This window comes from Protopterus annectens, chromosome 6.part0, assembly GCF_019279795.1.
Source record: "Protopterus annectens isolate FY-2018-M chromosome 6.part0, PAN1.0, whole genome shotgun sequence".
Classification (NCBI taxonomy): domain Eukaryota; kingdom Metazoa; phylum Chordata; order Ceratodontiformes; family Protopteridae; genus Protopterus; species Protopterus annectens.
This window is the reverse complement of record NC_056737.1, coordinates 137,432,954-137,457,215: the sequence shown is the minus strand read 5'-3', so window position 1 is coordinate 137,457,215 and position 24,262 is coordinate 137,432,954. Positions and strand designations below refer to the sequence as shown.

The 24,262-nt window shown below is 39.1% G+C and overlaps 1 protein-coding gene across 1 annotated transcript in view; it reads left to right on the top strand.

Moving 5' to 3' along the window:
- PRKD1 (protein kinase D1) overlaps positions 1-24,262 on the top strand; it is a 1,412,470-nt gene that overhangs the window by 1,283,386 nt on the left and 104,822 nt on the right. The window contains exon 18 of the mRNA XM_044073466.1: positions 2,975-3,242. Coding sequence (XP_043929401.1) covers positions 2,975-3,242 — 268 coding nt within the window. The remainder of the gene's footprint in view (positions 1-2,974; positions 3,243-24,262) is intronic.

The window sequence follows — 24,262 nt, the reverse complement described above, 5'->3', positions numbered from 1 at the left end:
GATGAGAGGCTACGATTGAACATGGTACTTAGGTGGGTTGCCAGATCATTTTGTAGTTCATGCAGAACACAGCCTAAGATGTTGTCTGGTCCCATGGATGCTGTATTCTTGGCTTTGGAAAGTGCCTTTTTTACCTGTGTGGCTATGATTACCAGGACTTGGTATTCTTCTGGTATTGAGATGGGCCCTTTAGGGGGTGAGAGGAGTTGAAGTTAGCACTGAACCTATCTGCCAGGATGTTGGCAATATCAATTGGTTTTGTATGTTTAATGCCATTGTGCTGTAACTCAGAGCAGATCTGAGTGTTGCCATTGAGATTCTTGACATAACTATAGAATGCTTTGTGGTTGTCTTTAGAATCTGTGGCAGTTTTGTTTTCATAACTAGCTTTGGAGGATCTTATGAGGGATTTCAGCTTCTTACTGAGGCTGACAAGGGAGTTTTTCCAATCTTGGGATTTTACTCTTTTTTGCAACAGTTTCTTCCTTTTGTTGTAGAGTTTGTTTATGGCAGGGGGGGGGGGCACCAGATTGGCTTCCTTTTTTTGGAGGAGAGCGTCTTGGTTCTATTTGGGATGGCACCATCCATACACTCATGTATATGTTCATACAGTGCATTGGTGTAAGATTCAGCAGTCGTACTTCTACTTTCCGTCTGCATGGGTGTCGTGAAGTTTGCCACTTCTGTCTTGAGAAGCGAGAAGCATGAAGTTGGCTTTGGAGAAGTTTTTTTATGGTGGTTACTTTAATGGTGGTGGGGGCGGGATGTGCATGTCTAGGGTGATCAGTTTATGGTCAGATCTGATGAATGAGGAGCTGGCCTCTGGTATGGAGCATCGGTCGCCCATGTTGGTAATGACCAGGTCTAGGATATAGGTGCCCCTGGTGGGGGTATGGATAAGTTGATCCAGGGCATTGGAATTTATGAATTCCAAGAATGTGTTGCTACATGAGTAGTTTTCCCAGTTACTGGCGGGGTAGTTGAAGTCGCCCAGTATTAGGGTATTTGGGTGTACCGTAATACTTTCCAGTATGTTGATAAAAGTGTAGTGGGAATCATGGGACATGGTGGGGGATCTGTAGTAAGTTCCAATTTGGATTGCAGTCTTGCCTAGTGTTAGTTGCATCTGGAGAATCTCAGATGCATTATGTTTGGCAACTAACCTGGAGGTGTGGATATCCTTTGTGAATATGGACATGCCTCCACCTTTAGTGTTTCAGTCCAGGTTAGGTGGCCAAAAGGTGTGGCATGAATTGTAGCCTGGTATTGCAGGGGTGCTCTCTGGTACCTTTCTGTCATTGCACAGATGTCGATGTTCTCCATTTTAAGGAGTGCCTCGAGTGAGTGCATTTTGAGGTTTAAACTTCTAGCATTGAGTAGCATTAGCCTCAATTTTTGCTTGCTTGTACCTGTTATGGTGGTGACTTTGTCATTTGAACCATACCTAAAAAAGGCACTATAGGGGTGGCAAGAGCCTTAGACAGTATCCAGAATCCCAGGGGTGACAGTTGCAGGCCATCTCTGGCAAAGCATCGTGGTCTGTCAATCATGTCATCCAAGGCAGACATATACTGGATCCCTTTAGAATGACACCAGAAACTTAGCCAATTGTTGAAGTCAATCCAAGAGCTAATCCGTGTCTCTGTTCATGTAGTCCAGGGAGGTACATCTCAGGTCATTCACTCCAACATGGACAATATGTATATATTCTGATCGGTTCCCATTCATTCTATTTCTGTATGCTCCTTCTCATACTGTCACTTTTCCTATTCATACTGTCACTTTTTTTTTGATAAAACTATGTAACAGGTTTTCTACCAGATGCCAGAGAATTTGTAAACCTACTGAAATGCTTGGTGTTTTCATGGGTAATACATTTTTCAGCATCTCACAGAGGAGTGTTGTCTATTGTGATCTCAGCAAACAGTAGAAATGTATTCATTCTTTTGTTATCCCTGTTTCAGTTTTGCACACGTGCCTTCGTTGAAGGTTGTGCGTCAGGGCTGGTAACTTGGCACGTAAAAATCCACTACCAAACATTAGCGGACCGGAGTTCCGCTATGGTGACCCCTAACCGGGATAAGCCAAAAGACACAACATCTAGTTTAGTAACCTTTCCCATGTGATATCCATATGCCATTCAGTCACAGCATGACCCATTCACCAAAGATGGCAGAAGGAGGATGAGAAATGAGGTTATATTTTTTCCCTTATAATTTACTGATTTCTTCATACATTTTTAACGCAGAGACAGGGATGATCAGATCTGTATACTGTAAGATTATGAGTGGACAGAGATAAAGATTCAGTGTCACAGAATGTACATATTCTGGCTTCTAAATAATATTTAAGGTAAGAGCTCAAATCTGAAATGCCAATGCATTAATTTTATCTGAACATTTATCAAAATGTCAAAGTTAAATTCTTGCCACTAGAAGCACTAGAGGTTGAGGATAAACTTACACAGAATTCAAAAGTAAATATATTTTTGAGTTTAAATATACTTTTAAGTATTAAACCAAGGTACTGCTTTATACATGCGTATTTGCTAAACAAATAAAAACAAGCATGGTTAGATGCCAAAGTACTGCAACATTCTTAACACTCCCTTACTGTATCACATGGTTCAGTGCGCAGTTTATGCTGGTATGCCAGTTATTTATTTTGAGCTCCTGTTTTAGCAGCCCTTATCCAAGATCTCTAAGGAAATTAATGTATTGTTAGCTATGTACTATTGGCTTAACTGAGTTCTGAACTGCTTCCCAATGCTAGTGTTAATCTGTATTTCTTTGCAGCTATTATTTAATGCATTGTAAGTTATGTGAGATATGTATGGTGCAAAACAAAACTCACATATCGCATTTCATAAATAATATTGAATGACATATTCCAAACTCTATAAGTAATGCCAAAGCAACACCAAAACCTAACGAATTGCGATTATAGTGAAATGTTTTCTTCTTTTACCATGCAGGTAAAGCTGTGTGATTTTGGATTTGCACGGATTATAGGTGAGAAATCCTTTAGGCGATCAGTTGTAGGCACACCAGCATACCTGGCACCAGAGGTTCTCAGAAACAAGGGCTACAACAGATCCTTAGACATGTGGTCAGTTGGGGTAATTATTTATGTTAGCCTCAGCGGCACATTCCCTTTCAATGAAGATGAAGATATTCATGACCAGATCCAGAATGCTGCATTTATGTACCCACCTAACCCCTGGAAAGAAATCTCTCCTGAAGGTAAGAATTTTTTATCCATTGCCATTTTAATTGTTTTTATGGTCCTATGAATTATAGCAACTCCGTTTGCAGCAATTCTGTTATTACAACTTTGCTGATAATACTTTGCTAGGCCTATCGCACTTTCTACTTCATATGCCTACATCTATGAATCTGTTTGCTAGTTTGAAGTATATTAAGTATTAGCTATGAATTTGTGTACCTCACTACAGCATTTCTGTTTTATCTCCTACACCACACTGTAACATATTTCTGATTCATTATTATTAAGTAAAAGCTGTACATCCTGCCTTTCAATCTGGGTCATGCCTAAGAAAAACACCTTCTAACTAGACCACTTATCTGGTTATGAAATATACAAATAAATAAATAAATGTGTTTCTACCAGATGTAGACAACACACAAACTCTACCAAAGTGTTAGAATGATATGCATATTTTTTTGTTTTTCAAAATGTATATTTGTGGATCCAAAGGACATCTAAATATATTTGCAATGCAATCCTAATTTAAAAAATTGCAGTAAATAGCAGCTAATGGTTTAGTTGTCACTCGTATTGGAAGTTTCTTTTTATGGATGGAATGGAATGGACATTTTTGCCTTATTGTTTTAAACACCTTAAGTGAATTATCAAGTTGTGACACAGGCATATTTACATTTATATATGAGTTATTGGACAGGGGGCTTCTATATCTTTGCCTTGTACATAAAATGCATGGCATAAACTTAGACGTTTGGAACACAGATAACACAACTGAATCTATTTGATAAACATCCTGCAGTTGCCATTAGTAATAGTACTGAAACTGAGAACCTTCAGGAAACCAATCATATTTTTCCTATTGCAAAAATTATTACAAAATGTGAAACTCAGATTGACGTTATTATTTTTCAATGTATGGTTAGCACTCAAACAGAGTTTAAATCTGATCTGAAAAAAGTTACAAAAACAAGACTTTTTGGTTCAAGCAGTAAATCACTGGGGAAAAGATGAAAAGATGGGTGGTGCAGTGGTGCAGCGGTAAATGCTGTCGCCTCACAGCAAGAGGTTCTCCGGTTCGATTCTCGGCTGGGGTGTCTTCTGTGTGGAGTTTGCATGTTCTCCCTGCGTTTGCGTGGGTTTCCTCCGGGTACTCCGGTTTCCTCCCACATTCTAAAAACATGCTTCTGGAGCATTTCTCCCCAGGCCTCCGCTGAAAACAGGATCTGTGGAACCTAGTCGGACTTTCCCGGTCAACAAATGTTAAATAAAGAATGTTCCAAATAATGTTATGCTTTTGGTTGATATTAGGCTATCGGCCCTAGGGCCGATAGCCTAGTACCAAAGTATGAAGAAGTTACTGTGGATAATTTTGTATGTGATAATTTCTTAAATCAGGTAAATGACGTAGATAAGGGAACTCATGTAAACTGTTTGAATCAAGCTTATTCATAGTATAAAAAAGTGTTTTAGTGAAAATGAAACACTGGAAACTGATAATGAAATGGTTAAGAAGAAGAATAAGGCTGTTGTTGGGACTTTACTAAATAACAGCAGGGAAAATTCTGGTACTTTTGGTGTACAGGAGTCATCATTACAAGGAAATAACCACAGAGTTAATATTAAGCATTCAATATTGGGGGAACAGGGAATTGTCATTATTGAGGATTCACTGCTTAGAGGCCTTTGAAATGTATTCCCCAAGTTTAAGAAGGAAACAATCAAAGTTTCCTCTTCAAGAGATGTATGTGTGGCTTTAGAGAAATTGTATACAGGGAGAAGAATATATGAAGAGGTGATAGTGGTTACTAGAAATAATGTAAGTAGGACAAATGAATCTGCATTTACTTCTAAGATCAATACGTTTATACGTTTAAGTGAAATCTTTAATTTTGTTCTATCCTTTTGTGATATATTCCCTGCACCATTTTACAGTCACCTTTTACTTAACATTGCAAGGAATTTCATCAACATTGTTAAAAGAGATTATTTCAAAAAAGCAGTTATGGTTGTGACAAGTTGGTAAAAAATGAAGTTTAAAGCAAACTTCTATGGTCGAGACTTTTTGCATCTCAATCATGTTGGCAATAGATTCCTACGCAAAATACTTAATAAGACTGTTCAACCTATTTTAGAAGGAACAAAAGGGGTATTGATAGGCAGCTAAATATTTATTTTGCTTTGAAGTGCCTTCTAAGCAATACTAGGAGTTTAAACAAAAGTTTAATGATTTGGATGCCAGGACCAAAGGTCATAACTGTGATATAATTTTTTCTTTTACCGAAACATGGTTTAGTGACGTAGACAAGACATTGGCCCTTCCAGGTTACTTTGGACATCACCTGTTTAGAACAAAAGTAGTCGAAGAGGATGTTCCATATACATTAACTCTTCTTATAAATCATCAATAATGGTTACCAGTGCTGATTCTAAAATTATTTCAGTTAATGATGTGGATAGAGGTTGCAGTTTTGCAGTTGCTCTATTTTATAGATCTCCAACTTTAGCTCTTAGTGATTTAAAACCTTTTAGTGGAACTTGAATAAAGTGTTTTTTTTTCAGGTACATAATATGACTGTTGGTGATTTAAATGCACCATCTGTGACATGGGACAATTATTAACTTGGCAATGATGTTATTTCCAGTTTGATTAGATCCATTGTTGAGCTTGGATATTCACAGTTGGTGAAGGAGCCAGCAGGGGAAGGCAATGTCATGGATGTTCTTTTGATCAAAATTATTTAGTACCCAGTTATTTTGCAAGTAAATATGTGTGTGTGTGTGTGTGTGTGTGTGTGTGTGTGTGTGTGTGTGTGTGTGTGTGTGTGTGTGCGCGCGTGTGTGTATGTGTGTGTGTGTGTGTGCATGCGTGCGTGCGCGTGTGTGTGTATGTTTATATGTATATATATACATATATATACATATACATATATATATATATATATATATATATATATATATATATATATATATATATATATATATATATATATATGGGAGCCCTTCATTTGTTCGAACTTTAAAATGTTCGAAACTCATATGGCTGACACCATATGAGTGAATGTTTGAAAGGCCGAAAAATGATATCAGAGATCCCGCTACAGTGCGGGACTGGGAGATTCCCCTTACCTGCACTGTAGTATGAACTCGGAGTGAGAATATTTAAGTAGCAGGGGGTGTGGGGGGTGCAGGAGGACTTGCTCCCCTGCATAACACAGTTTTACTGTGTTTACAGGTAGGTAAATGGTGCTTCTTTAGGATGTCGGTCTTTTGGAATGTCAATCATATGGTGTCAGCCATATGAAAGTCAGCATTCTGAACGGTCGACATTCTGAAGAAGACCTATATATATATATATATACATATATATATATATATACACACACACATAAAGTGTGGAAGCTGTAAAAGGAATAAGTGAGTTTGGTTTAAAACATAATTCTCCAACACTGACATATTATTAAATGGACTATTCATTTGTTAATAATGTACAGTAAAATTGTAATTGGCATCTAGCTGTGGAAAATTAAAATGTTGCAGCTTGCTGGGACATATATATATTTATATATATATATATATATATATATATATATATATATATATATATATATATATATATATGTATGTATATATATATATATATTCCCCCCCCTTATTGATTGTTTGTTCCAGTGACTAATCACACCAATTGTCTAAATATAAAGAATAGTGGACTGGTAAACTCAATGTACTAGGTAGAAAAGTGAAACCTGTTGGCAAAGGTTTAAGATAATTCCTAATAATGTAAACAGAAAAAAATAGCAGAAAATTAGAAATAGATTGAAGAATTTCTTAAGATCTTCTAAAAGGAAATATGAATATAAGTTAGCAATCTACAACACTGGTAACAAAATGGCTCTCTTTATGTACCTAAGGAGTAATGGCATGGATTGTCAGTCAAGTATTATTGTTATTAAGGATGGTATAATATTTACACATGCATCTGAGTTGATAGATGTATTTGCAGATAAGTTTTCTTTTCTGTCAAATTACAGCTCAACTTTCAAAAATTTTGATTTTAACAAACATAGTTATGCATGGCTAATTATAAACCAGGATCTAGTGTTTTTTGCACTAAGTAAAATTAACACGCACTCACCAGCTGCTCCTGATGGGTTATGCTCTTATTTTTTGCATACAATGTCTAAAGGATTATTATACTGGCTATGCTTGTTATATTAGTTTGGTTTACAGGATAGGGTTGTTCAACTAATATTTAATAAAATGGGCTGTTAGTTGGCTGACCGAGAGAACACTTAAGGTGAACATTGAAGATAATATTTCTAAGGAAAAGAAGGTTGCAGGAGGAGCTCCTCAGGCTTTTGTTTGTGGACCCTTGTTTAAAATGTTTGTTTGACTTCCCATCCCAAAATAAAATGTTAGTCAGCAAGTTTTCAGATGATACTAAAATTGGGGTGATTATTAACTCTGTTAATGATCAGGCTAATTTGCAGGGTTTGCTGAATACCATTCGCTTACTTAGACTTAGAAGTCATGAAGACAAATCAGGCATTTAGGTTCGGTGGTGTGGCTGGTTTCTATAATCTCTACAAAATTTAAGGCTTACATTACCATATCCACTGTTTTGGCACTTGAGTTTTGCTGCATTGAGTGTTTCAGTGTTGAATATCTGTACCTTTAGAATGTATTTAGTTCCACTTTAGTGTGGGTAGACAGGACCGGAGTCATTTTCTGATCCAGGATTTTATAAAGGAAAGAAGAGTGTTCTGTTTTTGATTGGCCACAGTGCCTTGTGTGTGTTTTTTTTAATCAAATCTCCACTGCTGCTTAAGTGTCATAGTTCCGCAACAGTTGTCTTATAACCTACGAGCTCCAAGGCATTTGGAGACTTTTGGCAACCAATACTTGCAAAGAAGAGAGTTGCTGATTTCTGTTAACCTCTACAAAAGCTAAGATTTACATTATCATATCCAGTGTTTTGACATTTGCTTTTCACACAGCTGCATTAATTGAGTGCTTCTGTTTTGAACATTTGCACTTTTTGACCTGTTTACAGTCTTTAGTTAGAACTGCCTTGCTTCAACTTTAGTGAGAGTAGAGGGGACCCAAGTCATTTTCTGGTTTAGGATTGTGTAAAGGAAAGAAGAATGTGCTGTTTTTTATTGTCCACAGGGCCTTTTTTATTGAATCTTCTTTGGTGTTTAAGCGCCACAGTTGCACAGTGTTTGGCTCATAACCCACAAGCAAACTAAGACTTGCATTACCATATCTACTGTTTTGGCACATGTTTTTCCCATTGTTTTTGCCACATCTGCATTAACTGAGTATCTTTGACTTGAATATCTGTACTTTTTGACATGTTTAACGATCTTTAATTAGAACTGTTGTACCCAACACAGAGGCACCTAGCAGGGATCTCTATAGACACCAATGTCTCACAGTGTATTTCCCCTTTGAAATCTGTGTAGACACCAGTTTCTCACAGTGTAAGTTTCCCTTAAAATACCCTTACTGCCTAGACAGAAATTTTTAACTACTAAATCATCTAGTTTGCACATAGCTGAATGTTGTTCATTGAGTTCCATGTTATTGGCCTCAATATTTAAGTTTCCCTCATTCCTCCCAGTAGATCAGCAGCCATAGATATGCACTTCCTGACTCTCTCTGTGGCCAGTCTGGTTGAGATGGGTATTCTGAGATACTGTAGAAATTGCCTCATGTACACTGACAATCCACTTATTCTTAATAAAACAAAGTATGCGAGAGGTGTAAATACACTTGAACACTGGAGGCAAAACTCTCTCATACAACCAAAACTGATTAGATAGAGGTTGTCAGTGACACTTCACCATGCCTACTGAACAGAGTAAAGGTCCTACATATAAAACATCTTATGATGAGGCACTTACAGGTAGCCTTCCTAAAACACTAAGACCTCCTGAACAGTACAATCAAAGAAATGTCCCTCAGCCATCATGTAAACACTCCTTTAAAAGACCACCCACAACTACACATAGTAACACCATATCCAGTGCCTCTGCTGTTAAGCCCTTAAGACAAACTAGGGTACAGCCAAATTTCCTAGTCATTGGTGATTTTGTAGAGGTCCCCTTCACCAGACTGAATAATGAGAGAGTCATGTTTAGCTGCCTTTCCGAGGCTAGCTAGGCTCCATCAAGTCACACTGGCACTCAGGTCATTGAAACACAGGTACCAGTATGACTCTGTCATAGTGCATGTGGGTATTATTAAGCTGAGACTTACCTCCCTGGACCATATGAAGTGCAACATGATCAAGTGCACTGATTATGTGTCTCAGGCATGTATGAGCTAACACTGAGTGGAATATTGCCTTCTCCCTGGATGACGCCATGTTACCAACAGAAAATGATTGATTTTAACAATTGTCTTAGCTTCTGGTGTCAAGCCAAGGGGGACAGTATTTGACTGCCTTGGAGGACATGTTTAACAGACCATGCTGCTTTGCCAGAGATGGTCTGCATGCTCTAGGCTTTTGAATATTGGCAAAGAGCTTTTCGACCCCCATAGTGCCTTTTTTAGGCAATGCCAAACTAATAAACCTCCTGACGTAACTAAACTTACAAAGAAATATCTGAAGGTGCTACTGCTCAGGTGGTGCTGCTCAATGCTGGAAGTCTTAACAAGAAACTCCACTCCCTGCAAGCCTTCCTCTCCTGGAGAGTGTAGACATCTGTGTAGTAACAGAGACATGGATTAAAGTAGCAGAAAGTACCTCACAGGGCAAGGCTATAGAGTCTTTCACACCTTTAGACCAGCTATTGGGCAGAAGAGAATTAAAGGTGGAAGAGTCTTAGTATATATTAAAACAATCTCACACCCAGACTAGTTAAAGTGTATGATCCACTGAAACTCATACATGTGCAACTCACCATAAACAGGATCTTGTTACATATCCTTGCAACCTGTAGGTCCCCAGCCATGTCCCAGGAAACCCATTCTATCTCATTGTACAAGAGTCCCTCACTCTTCAACCCAATATAATCTTCAAGGGCGATCTCAATTACCCCTCCATAGATTGGGAATTCTACATCACTTCTAATGGACAAGACCAGCGATTCTTAAACTTTGTTGATACCAACATCCTGGAACAGTTGGTCCATTCTCCTACTGTGTGTGCAAATATCCCTGACCCTGTACTCATGAACATGGGGAAGCAATGTTCCTCACCCAATGTACTGTCATCACTCATCAAATATGAACATAAGGCAGTATTGCTTGAAATGAAAATTAAATCTGGGGACCCAGCAAAACCACAAACATTTAGAAAATATTCCAAGGCTAACCTCTCTCTACTAAGTGGCACCTTGGCTAAATTCCAACCACCCCTAAACCCAGTAAACACCATAGCATATGCTGAGATATTTACAAAATCCCTGTACAGCTCTACTGATAACTGTATAGACCAAGTTGTGCCCACTCATATTAAGAATAAGACAAATTCAAATGACAAGCCAGCCTGGTGGAATCACAATATAAATCAGATATACAAAATAAATCTTGGCCCTGTGTTAGAGGAACAAAGACAAACTTACTAAAAGCTCTCAGAACAAATCTATACAGGAAGCTATGAGGGTTAATTAATACTTTAAAGGCAAAATTTGAAGACAAAAATAACTTTTCAGGCAAAGGACAGCCACAAAGCTTTCTACTGCTATATACATAATATCTAGGGAAATATGCAACAATGTGCAAGAACCTATTGGAAATGGAATCACCCGCACTGAACCAGAGGACTTTGACAACATTTTGGCTTGACATGTTCAGCTCAAATTTCTCCCCCCTGATAGTCCAAAGGAAATCCCTCATACCACAATCCCCCCAACCATTACTAGGGAGCAAGTCATCAATGCACTTTCCAAGGACAAAAACACTACATCAATGGGCCCTGATATCATCCTGGGAGGCTTACAAATAACATAAAACATGACCTCTCTGGTCCATTTAAATCAATTTTAAACTGGAGGCTACAGTCAGGTTTTCTGACCAAAGAATGGAAGATGGCTACAGTTGTTCCCCTGCAGAAAGGAGATGCAACCACCATTCCTGGTAACTATAGGCCCATAAGTCTGACCAGCCTCATACATCAAGCCATGATAAGAATCATCATGGACATGATACATGAGGAAATAGGTAACCTGCAAACATTGGATCCATCACAGTTCAGCTTTGTTAAAGGAAGGTCATGTCTATTAATTCTGGTGGACTTCTTTGAAAGTGTCATCAAAGCAATGGATGAAGGTAAGACAAGTGCCAGCATAGCCAGCTGGAGTTTTGTAAAGAATGATATTCCTTTGAATATCAAACTGATTTATACAAGATGCTTGTGTTATAAATGTATTAGAACTGAATGTCATTTGTATATAAAACTGATTTGTACAGATGTTTGTGCTGAAAATGAATTTGTGAGGTTTGCTTGTGTTAAAATATATCAACAGTGCACCCTGCTGAAATGAAAGGAAATGTGCATGTATTATTGTAACTGAATTAAATGTATATGTTTTAATAGAGGATACTGGGACAGCAAAAGTTAACCAGCTAGCTTGCTTTAAGAAAATAAGGGAAATGTGAATGAGCTATTAAACCATTAAAACATCACCCCACAGTGCTGAATAGGACTGAAGTTGCTAGGTTTGGGAAGAAGCCTTTGTTTATTAGCTCAGTAAAAAGAGGGGAAGCCCCAGGCAGTGCCATAAACATTTAGATGTGTATTTATTGTAGCTGTTTATGCTAAATTCCTGTCTCAGCTTCAAAGGGGAATAATGTGAGAACTTAGTCAAGTGACTAGATAAGTTCATTCTGCCAGCCCTCTTAGAAATTACATTTTAGATATCACAAAGAGAAATCTCAGAGTATTGAGTATTCTGTTTTGGAGGACCTGACTAGAAATACCCTCACCCAGAGCATCTTGCCTTCTGGTAGTAAGTAACTTAACTAGGGAACAGTAATTATTTTAGATTAGTCAGGAATATAGTGAGGGTTAGTTTAGATATTGTTTTTCTTTATTTGTCTGAGTCTGTCCATCAATGTTCTTTTCAATATTTTCTGTGATTTGAACTCTGTGGTTTACTGTGAATATATATTCAGTATTTTCATGCTCTTTTATTATTTATTATTAAATATATTTAAACTTTTATTGTGGCTAGTTCTTGTAGAACTGTCTAACCTTTGAGAGTACTTATATTTATTTGGTGACACTGTGTGGGCCACTCCAGAAGTCCTAGGCATCTTAGCCAACTACAACCATTTGTATTAGTATTAATATTACACAGTATAATTGGACACCCTTTGTTAAGGGTCTTAGAGTAGCTGATTGAAAAGTGCCTGGTGGCAGTCATAACTATTTTATACTCTGGGCAGAAGGCGGCAATGCTAGTAAGGCAGACAAATCTGTGCCAGCCTTTCCCGTGTGTGTGTGTGTGTGTGTGTGTGTGTGTGTGTGTGTGTGTGTGTGTGTGTGTGTGTGTGTGTGTGTGTGTGTGTGTGTGTGTGTGTGTGTGTGTGTGTGTGTGTGTGTGTGTATGTGTGTGTGTGTGTGTGTGTGTGTGTGTGTGTGTGTGTGTGTGTGTGTGTGTGTGTGTGTGTGTGTGTGTGAGCTACTTGGGGCAGGGACAAGAAGGACTGGGTTCACAGAGAGGGTGCTGGAGGACTTGGCATGGACACTTGGCTGAGGAACTAACACTACAACTTTACCAGTGGGGAGTCTTACTGGGGACCTGGAGGGGGACAGATTCAGAGGCACCCAGGCTGAGTGTGTTCCCTGTATGCTCTTAAGGGAAATTGTACTTAATACTGAGAGATCTGCATCTGGAAATATTGAGTGTAACCATTTATATTCCAAGTGCACATCCCTCTCCAGTGTCAGTGATGAGGATTCAGGCTCCTTCATTACTGGCCCAGTGTCGGGACATCACATATTGGTAGCAGTGGTGGGCATCAGAACTAAGTTAGATATAAACCCTTTTATCTGCTGCTGGATAGCCAACTGACTCACTGATAGGATCCAGGAGGTCAAAATAGGTGAGGCCACCTCTACCTGGAGGCCAGTCACTAGCAGAGTCCCCAGGGCTCAGTACTGGGCCCACTCCTTTTTGGCATCTATTTCTCAGAATTAGAAGCAAATGCTGAAGGTTTATGGCTGACTAAGTTTGTGGCTCAATGTAAGCTGACAGTTATCATTGACTCCCCTGCAGACATTGGCATTCTTCTTGAAGGACCATCTCTGAGTACAATTGTGCCAAAGCCATGGTCTTAAACTTTGTGCTAGAAAATGGATAACTGTACCAGCTGTTTATCATGTTCATAGTTTCATAGGTAGGTACTAGGCTATCAGCCCTAGGGCCCATACAAGCCTAGCCAAAAAATGTACCCTGGCTTTTGCCACCCAAGAAAATTATTTTCCTGTGCCCCTGTCGAGCAGAGCCACAGAAGTGATCCCCAGGGTGAATTTCCCATTTCCCATCCAATCATCAAGATTTTTCTTGAAGAGTGCTAATGAGGAGCTCTGTTTGACATAGATAGGTAGTCTGTTCCAGAGTATGGGAAGTCTCTGGGACAGGAATCTATCCCTCCAGCATGTTCTGTTTATTGTGGTGACAAGGTTAAGGTAACACGCCCCTTAACAGTGGTCAGTGATCTGGGTACACATATAGACAGTAGCCTTATGTTCTACCACCACGTGGCCACAGTTGTGAGGAAATACTTTTATGCTGTATAACCTATAAGTAAGGGCATAACATATAGGTCCAAAGAGGTCATTATCCCATTGTAATCTGCCCTTATCAGACTAATCATAGAGTACAATGCTCCCTTCAGTATGTATCTAACCAGGCATATGCAGTAACTAGAGTGATCTCAGAGGTCCCTTGCAAAAAAAATGCAAGTCATAAAAACCTGTCTTACTCAGAGCATCTTAAGGCCCATTCCCTTTAATCAGTCTTCTGTAGATTGCTGAAGAGTAAGCTATGCCTGGCTTACAAGGTATCTGCAGACTCCACACTTATGAATCTCTTGCATATTCATAAGTCAAACAGTACCAGAAATATAAGTCTAGGGACCTAGGAATCTGAATTTGTCTGTGATTTAAACAGAACTTGCTGGAGAGGCAGATGTGTCCCAAAGAAGGCGAAGATGAATTCATCTTTTATCCAGTTTAAGTGCAACCTATACCAATAGATGGGAAATTTACACTGGACCTGAGAACCATGTCCCTTATGAACAAGAGGTAACTAATAAATACCTGGCACTCAATGTCCTATTTGGATACAGGACCTCCTCATTCTTTCAGAAAAACTTGGCTAGCCCCCCCCCCACCCCCCACGGGGTCGATAACCTAGTAACAATCTATGAATATATATGATTACAATTTAATATTAGTAATAAATAAATGCTACTCTTTTATTAGAGACATCCAACATAGTATCTCTAGTCATGATAAAAGAGTTGTAATGCTCCTTTTGCAAGGCTGTAGTAAGATCTCATATATCATATTGTGGTAGTGCAGCCTGGGTTTACATCTTTGCCCAAATGTCCTGATTGGAAAGAATTTAGAAGTATTCTATGAGACAGACTGATAGTGTTAAGAATTGCAGCTGTAGAAAAGGACTTGAATGTCTGTCTCTGCATTCCTTGTGTTATACTTTGTTTAGGTGGAATCTAATTCTTTGTTATGTTATCAGCCAATTTGGGTATCAAATTCATTCAGCTCAGTCATAGTACTAGAAACAAAATGTTTCTTTTTTTTTTTTGTCATTGTGGCACACCACTTTGGGAAAAAGCCCTTTTCATCACATTCATCACAGTGCTGGGAAATTATGGAATGATCTCCCTACAGAGATCAGGAAGGCCTCTAGTCTCAATTAAAAACAGTTATTGACTGTTGGTGTCACTGTAGGGTTTTTAATCCTTACTAACAACTGGAAAACCCATTTAATGTTTTTATTGAGACTTTAAGTTTGACGCATATTAAACATTGACACCTGACTTTAGTGTCGCACTCATTCAGCAAAGTTCTTTCTGTAACTTAGCTTTCAGCTCTTTTCATCACTACAGTATATACAGTGCAAAACAGCAAAGACATTAAGAAAGACAGATGTTCATCATATTGATCACTGCTGAAGTAACTTTAGCTATATGTGTTATATCCTGCCACGGATGTAACAGTCAGCCAGCTTCCCATCCTTCAGGGTACCTTCCACGAGACCAAATTCTAAGGCAGCTTGAGCTGACATGACTTAAAGACAGGTTTGCTTACCAAGCCCTTTAGAGCTTTACTGCCCCAGAAAAATATGTTCCTCTAAGGCTTTCAAGGGTTGATGGTCAGATTGGTACTATTCTCTTCAGAGCAGATACGTTTTCTTTGGGGGAATAAACTTCCATTTTTTAAATCTGGTTGGTGTTTTATCAGTTTCCTATTCAAGAAAGTTATTCTAAAACTAAGAATGTTGCATTTTAATGGACTGTCATGCATCTGTATCATAATTTTTAATGGATGCACTGTTTTTTTCCTGCCAGTTTAAAAGTAACATAAGAGAAAATCATTTTTTCTGTGGAGAAATTGTTTATTTTACTTTTTCAAGGTTGGCAAAGTGTTTTAAAGTGCTTTCTATGGTGTTTTTCTGTGAGACAGTCACTTTTAAACACTTGTAGTTTACTGGCATTTGCTGCATGTCTTCCCTGTAGAAACAAGCACCACTTTTTGCTTGATCATGGAACAAACTACTAGTACTATGATCAGCCCTTCTACCAACCCCAAAAAGAAAAAAAAAATAAGCAAACAGCCTTTGCTAGCACAGCAAATTAGCAATTTGCCTCAGGCATTGGTAAGTGACTCTGCTGTGACCATTTTGTGTACTGCAGACCACTCATCTTTCACTTTGGATTCCTCTGGTGTAGCACCTATAGCAGTGATGGACTGGGAGTGAGCCACATCCTCAACAGCTGTTGACGTTCCATTAGTGGGCAAGGGAGAGTCACTTTTGTTGTTCCTGGGCGAGAGAACAGGGAAGGCTTCCTTGTTGTGAAGCTGTTGCTGCCTTTAGAAAACTGGTTGTTCCCATTTTTCTTGTAAAAAAACAAAAAAAAAAACCAAACAAACAAAGCATGTGTCTAGTATGCTTCATATTTCCTTAGACGATAATAATTTACCCTCTCAGGGTTTAATTCAAGCTATTCATACTTCTTGTAAAGTAGTTTCTGGTAAAAGAAAGAAGGATTCCTCTTTTTCGGAAGAGGCCCAAGATTCTGAATCTGAACAGGAAGATGAAGGAACAGTTAACAGCGTTTCCTCCTCAGATTTCTGATTCAGACATAGTGGAGACTTCATTTTCTGACTTCCCCTGGGAGGGTTTCTCTTTCTTTGATAATATTCCTAGAATGTGCCATTGTTTTCAGTAGGAGAACACTGAGATTTCTCAGTCCCTCAGAAAGTGCTATTACATTTACAGAAGGAATTTCCATAGCCTACAACCATTCCTCCTGTTCTATTTGCTTTAGAGGATGAGTATGTTACTGCTTGTAATTTTCCTGATGGTCAGCCAGTTGCCCCAAAAAAGGTCGATAGGATGCATAAAGTTGTTAGTCTTTTAAGTTTTTATACACTATTACCAAACCTGACCCATCAGCTTTATCTTTAGTTGATCTCAGTGCTGCTAAACACTAGTTAATTCCAATCCTACTTTTTTGATAAGGATGGGAAAATTATTGATAAGTATGGGAACTTCTGTAACTTTGATTTTCAGAATTTTGATTTGTCAAGTTCATATGTTAAAGTTTGTTCTGTCTAATTGAGAAAATATAACAAATATTTTATCTGCAGTTTCTTCTTGTGAGGAAGAAAATGTGTTGTAAGCAGATTGCATTCTTCTGTTGGACAGTTCACTATTCATTGTTTACTGTGTGTGAGTGTGTATCTCTGTTGATATTTCTTCCAGAAGTATGGCCACTGGTACTGTTTTGAGGAGGTTGTATGGCTGCATTATCATAACCTCCCAGATGATATTAGAAATGAGATTTTAACCCCCCCCCGTGAATAAAGATTTAGTTTTTTTGCCGCTCAGAGATGATCAGAAAGTGTGATGAAAGGGGTAAGCTCATCTAGGGAATCTCTATAATTTTTCCTAAGGAATTCTCTAACTCTTGATCAGATTTTGGCAAAAACAGAATAAACAGTTTCAACAAAACACAGGTAAGCAGACATTTAAGAAGAAATAGTAGGAGGGTTCCAAAAAACAAAAAGCCTCAAGCATCCACAAAATAAGGATAGTCCAACAAGTGTGAATGACTATCCAAAAGAACTTCTGACCACCTCCCACCCTGTCCCCTTTTTCCTTCCAGAAAGTTTGAATCTCCATTTTTCTCTTTGAAAACAGATAGTTACAGACAAATGGGTTCTGAAGATCGTTCGTCAAGGTTACAGATGGAATTGGGAGGAGATTCCTCCTTTCCAGGGGCCATTCATCATCCTCAAGATCAGATTAATTTATTTACTCTGGGTCTTATGACATGCTGTCCCAAGAGTGATAGAACCTTTTTGTTCTTCCCAGGTTGTGAAGGATTTTTATTCAAAGATGTTCTTATTTGCCAAAGAAAGAAAGAAAATGCTTGGAGACCAGTTCTGGATCTTTCCTTCCTAAATCTGTTTGTGATAGTGCTCAAATTCAAAATGATGTCACTTCACAACCTCTTACCTCTTGTTTCTCCATCAGGTTTCCTTGTAAGGCTATAGGGTATCTACATTTTACAAATTTAGATGACTTTCTTATCATTGCCAAGTCTTTTTCAAAGTTTCAAGAATCTCTTTCTCTTTTGTGTGTGAGAGATCTTACACAAGCTGGGATTTCAAGAGGACATTCAAAGGTCTTCCTTGACATCACAGAGAATTCTTTTCCTGGTATGTCAACGAGACACTTCAGTTGAAAGAGTTTTTCTTCCACAGGAAAAAATAGATCTGTATTTAGATCTATTTTTTAAGGTTTTCCTCTCAAACGTTGGTCACTGTAAGGGAAATACCCCAGCACTGTGGCTCTCATGTCTTCTATGATTCTCATGATACTCTTGACAAGACTCCACATGACAGTGATACAATGGTATCTGAAGTGTCTTTGGTCCCAGCACCACCATCCTTTGTGTTTTAAAACCCCAGTGCTGGGTTTGTCATAAGAGGTTTGGTAGAGAGAATGAATATCCTTACATCCAGGTCTCCCCTTTTCTCTCTCTGTTCCAAAGCAGCCAATCACCACAGACACCTTGGAATTTGGTTGGGGAGCAGTTTCACAAGGGATAAAAGTGCAGGGTGTGTGGGACACCAAAGACAGATGCAAGCTCATAAATATTAAAGACATGCTTATCCTGATCAGAGCAGTCAATTCTTTGAAACATATTTGGTCCCCAGGACCTCTTCAAATTGTTACACACATTGCCACAGTCATGTGGTACATCAATAAAATGGGGGAACAAAGTCGTTCCCCTTAGCTTGTGAAATAGATTCATAGCACAATCTCATGCTACAAGTATCCCGTATTCTTTCAGAGCAAAATGTTGTTGTAGAGTAGCTGAGTAGGACAATGGCAGACCCTCATGAATGGAAGCTAGATGGGGAGTCTTCAAAGGTTTGATCCATCTGTGGGAAGTTCCTCAAGTATACCTCTTTGTCTCTTCTCTGAACAATCAACCAGAAAGCTTCTGCTACAGGACTCTATGCAAGAAGGTCTGGAAGACAGATCCCTTTTCTTGTCCTTTGACAGGAATGTTCCTGTATGCTTTTCTACCCTTTCCACTAATATCCAGGGTACTACTGAAGATCCAAAATGACTCCCCCCAAGATCATTGTAGTGACTTCCTTCTGGCTCAGTCAACCATGGTTCTCTGAACTTTTGGAAATGCCCAGGGGCAATTACCACAAGCTTCCTCACAGACTGAATCTACTCACACAAGAAGAGGGGTGTTTGATACACCTTGAGATCAGTCAATTTCAATTGTCTGCCTGAATGATAGGGTAATATTCCTTTTAGGCACCTATTTACTTAAGATATGCATCAGGTACTAATGGAACTATAAAAGCCCACTACTAGGAAATCATATATTAGCAAATAGGAAATGTTTCTAGTGGATGCCAACAACATAACCAGCACCTATTCAGGGATAGTTCTCTGATTTTTAAATATTTGTGCAAGATACTATTGAATAGCCTTTCTTATTCATCTGTCAAGTTTATTTATAAGCCATTTCAACATGCAATAGGTTCATGGATAAGTAATAGGCTAGCTGCCCTAGTGGGTCATTTTAAGCCTAGCTAGTTTCTCTATTTATGTTCAAAATAACCTATCCCATTTGGTTATAGACTGACCTTACCCATCCCATGGTTGATAATTATATATTACCTCTAATGAGAATAATTGGGATCACATCATAGATAATTTGAGGGGACCCATGCATGGGATAAACCATTTAGGAGCTGCCTGTGTTCATTAGGAGCACAGGGATGTATAGTATGACATTACAAGGCAATTACTGCACTATTATATGGATTAGTAGTAGTATGTCTGCCCATGGAGCCTCCTCTTTCAATGCAGGTCAGAATGTTTTTTGGGAAGGGATTTGCAAAAGAGGCCTCCAATTAAACTGGCGGTCACTCCTTGGAAACTTAGTTTTGTGCTAAAGAAGCTAACCTTTGCTACATTTAAACCAGATAATGTGGCTACGTTGATGTTCTTAACATGATTACTCTGACTTCTGCAAGAAGAGTATCTGAGTGGCCAGCTTTTATAATGAGTCAGCCTTAAAATGATTTTCCACAGGGACAGTTTCTTTGAGAACTAATCCTTCTTTTATGCCTAAAGTGTTATCAGAGTTTACTTTAAGACAAACTATCCAGCTCCCCATTTACTTTCCTAAACTTAAAAATGAGGGAGAAATGAAACTCCATGCCATGGATATCCACAGACAAGTTAGGTACTATCTTGATATCTTCTGATCAGTTATTCATTTCTTGTGAAGGTAAGATGAAGGGACAATCTGTAGCAGAACAGAGTATTTCTTGATGGTTGTCTAAGGCTTTACCTTTCATTAGACTCATCACAGCAAAACTGTTCCAGGCAAGGCCAAAACCCACTCCACCTTAGCTTCATCTATGTTTTTTTTTAATATTTGTATTTTTTCACTTGCTTCTTGGTCCTCTGTACATACTTTTACAATGCCCTATAAGCTTGACTTCTTCTCTAGGTGAGGGTCAAGCTTTGCTAGGACCATTCTACAGGGGGTCCTGGACTCTTCTCCTTCAACCTCCCTAATGTAGTAACCTAGGCCAATCTACCCATATAGCTAAGGCTACTACAGCAGTGATCAACATCATGGACATACAACAGTTTTACGTATAAGTAAACATTACCATAACAGTACATGCTCAAATGATCACTGCTGCAGTATCTGCTTCCTTCATCCACCCCTCTTGTTTCTGGTGTCAGAGTATGGAACATTTTTTTTTGTTGTTGTTCCTAGATTGTCCTTTCAGGGATCAGCCTCCTTGTTTCTGTTCGCAGTAAAGCCTCACAGTTTCAGTGAGTGGAAAATCATCTGAAGCATTGAAAGCAGGCCGTCTGTTATATCCGTGGCAGGATAAAACCCATATAGTGAAGGGTACTGCAGCAGTGATCATAACAACATCTACTGTTATGGTAAGTTCAACTTATACAACAGTACTTTATCTTTCCATAATAGTTACGGGTGCAATAGTATTTTAAAAATATTCTCCAATTCTCATCAAGTATTACTTTAACCATCATTTACAGGAAATGCCAATATCTCATAAAGTAAACAGAGGTTGTTTCCTCATGTATTTGCATGGTAGTGTAACCACTACATGTATTATACATTTTCCATTATAGCAATCTGATTGTTTTCCATTCCGTGTTGTAGATGTATAAATGGTATTCATCTTAAATAAAGATAATTAGGCAGTTAATGGTGTCTGTCCACTCCAAAACTAGGATGGTGTGTTTGCTGCTTTCAGAGTAGACAGAAAACTTATTATGGAAAGTAATTCTTTTTTGATAAAGAACCACACTGACATTTTCTTCTACCATCTTATTTGTTTTAATATGAATGTACTACCAATTTGCTAACATATTATCATGATTGCTAAACATATCCTCTGGTACTCTGTTGTTAATTTTTTATGTGTTAAATTCAGAACGTATTGGGCCAGATTCCATAAAACTTGCAGAAGGTATTTGTGGACAGCACGGCATGCCAAATGAAGACTTCAGTGTACTTGCTGCAGACACGACTCTAGAAGACACACTGAAGGCAGACCAACTACTCGAGTATTCAGCATAGCATAATTAGGGATTCGGCGCATGCCGGTGTGATTCCAAAACACATTATGAGCACACAATGCCACTGAAATGCAACAAACAGCTATGCCAGCTCCACATCAAAAATTTTTGGTGCAGACATTATGGACCCCAAGGAATTCAAGTGAATACTGTGGATTCTGGTGAAATCCATTGAAAAACTGAAAAAAAAAAACATATAACAATGCAACCTGCAATTAATATACTGCAACAAGCAGGAGCAGTGTAAGCCATAAATGGGTATGTGTCCTAGAAGGCAGTCATCTAGAGTCAGAGCAAAGCTGCAACTCAGACCAGAAAATAAAAGACAGATGACAGCTAGCCAGACAAATGGTGCAGGCTTTTGTGACATGTGTGCCTACACATGTCTGTGCAGACCCTGTAAGGAAACCCTATTCCCTTTGAAACCAAAATGTGTTTTAATCTGGGTATATTCACATCTGGGACATTCTAGAGACACATGGGGGATGATGTGGGAGTATCACAGACAGCTGACAGTCATATCCTGTCCCAGTTTCTGGAAGCAATGTGCAGTAAGGTGGATGACTACATATGCTTCCCACCCACACCAACCTAGTGGAAAAAATGTAATGCATCAGTTCTACAACATCGCAAACTTCCCCCATATACTCCTTGCAATAGATTGCACACACATTCTTATCAAGACATCAGTACATCCAGAAGCAGACCAATACCTAAACAGAAAGGGATGGCCATCCATCAACTGCCAAGTTGTGTGTGCCACAGATGCCAGCATAACAAACATCATGGCAACACACCCTGGAAGTGTCCACAGTGCTTCCATTTGGAGGGAAATTGGACTCAGGACTGCATTCCAGCAAGGTGAAGTTCCAGAGGGATTGCTTCTGGGTAAGTACAGGAACACAACTAGGATGTAACTTAAGGATCCCCTGTCAAAAATATCCAGTCTAAACCAAAGTGTTTTTACTTTCTACAACAGGTGCCTTTGGTTATCCTCTTGAGCTGTGGCTAATGACCCCATACTGTGAACCATCCAACCCTGCACAGGAGAACTACAACAGAGCACACACAACAACCAGAAACACAATAGAACATGTGTTTGGTGTAATGAAAGCTAGGTTCAGATGTCTAGACACATCCGGGGCTGCATTGCAATACAAACCTGTATAGCAGTTATTTGAGGAAGAGCAGTATGACACAGGGGACAGAAGTTACAGGCATAGACAATGTAGGCTGTGACCCCATGTGCAGGCCCAGGCTACACAGCAGTGTCTAACCCAGACATTTGAGTCATGAAAAGCCATGCGTACATGAGTACACAGATTGAACATTGATGTTCAGGTGTTGCCCCACAACAGCAGCATAGATTGCATCTAATGGCAACTACCCACTAGAAGTACACATTGAGCATCACACATAACATGAGCATAACTTATTCCAACATGAACATTTGAAAATGTGTCGGAAATGAAACCATCAACTCAGGGCACAACCAACACAGGTATGTATACACACTCAGTTTGTTTTATTGCTGTACGTTAAACAATAAAGGACACACATCAGTGCTATACTTAAATAGCTGTACAATATCATAATACACAAAAAAGAGAAATCGCGCACAACGTCATGCAGACATTTTTTATTTCAGAAACACATAACACAGTGCAGTTGTATTCAAATAATATGAGTCAGTTATGTGTAGTTCACTGTTTTACACAATTTAATGCGGTCTTGATCAACCTCACTGATGTCTCCCACAATGGTTCGCCCTGCCATGACAACATACAGACATATCCTGGCTGGTTGCTCCACAGTGGAGATGCATGGTGGTCTGACACCATGTTCAGATGAAGGCACATGACTGTGGGTTGAAGCCCTTGTGACTGGTGGGACCTCTGTAGATTTTCCAGCAGTGGACATTATTGCAGGTTGTACCATGGTCATGGATTCACAATGTCCAGTTGGTGTTGTGCAGACAGGCGGCCTGCCTGTCAAATGTAGCAATCTGCTGTGCATAGTCATGCATTGCAACAACCTGTTTTTAGTATGCACTTCTGCAGTACCATAGAGGCAATATTTTCCACTGACCATACCACAGCTTAGCAGACTCTCATTCTGAGCAGCCAATAAAGCCATAATCTCCCTGTGTTTGTGCTCTTGTCCTTCATGTAGGAGATGTAACTGGTGTGCCACATAATCTGTGTCATGGTCAAGTGCATGGATTTCTGAACAATGCCATAGCTTTGCACGTTCATTTGCCTGGCACAGTAGGCAGATACCCTCTGACACTTGGGCACGTCCAACATCTGCTCACCTATATTTATGGCGATGTCCTGTGGCAAGTTGTTGTGTATATCCACCACAAGCAGTGCTCCCAACTGTGATGTGTTAATCAACAGACTCAACCTGTTCAACATCCACTGTGGCATCATCCTCTGAATGTGTCATCAGGTTGCCCTCCACATCTGTGGATTCACATGGTGCAACATCCATGCCATGTTCACCAAGGGACTATCAATAAAACCCAATTTCCTCTGTGTCATTGCCCATATTAGCATGTTTAGACACATCGTGAACAACATCACAGATGCTGGATGGGCTTCTGGATGATAAAGACAGTTGATGTGCTACAACATACAAAGATACAGATCAGGTCAATGTGTCTACAT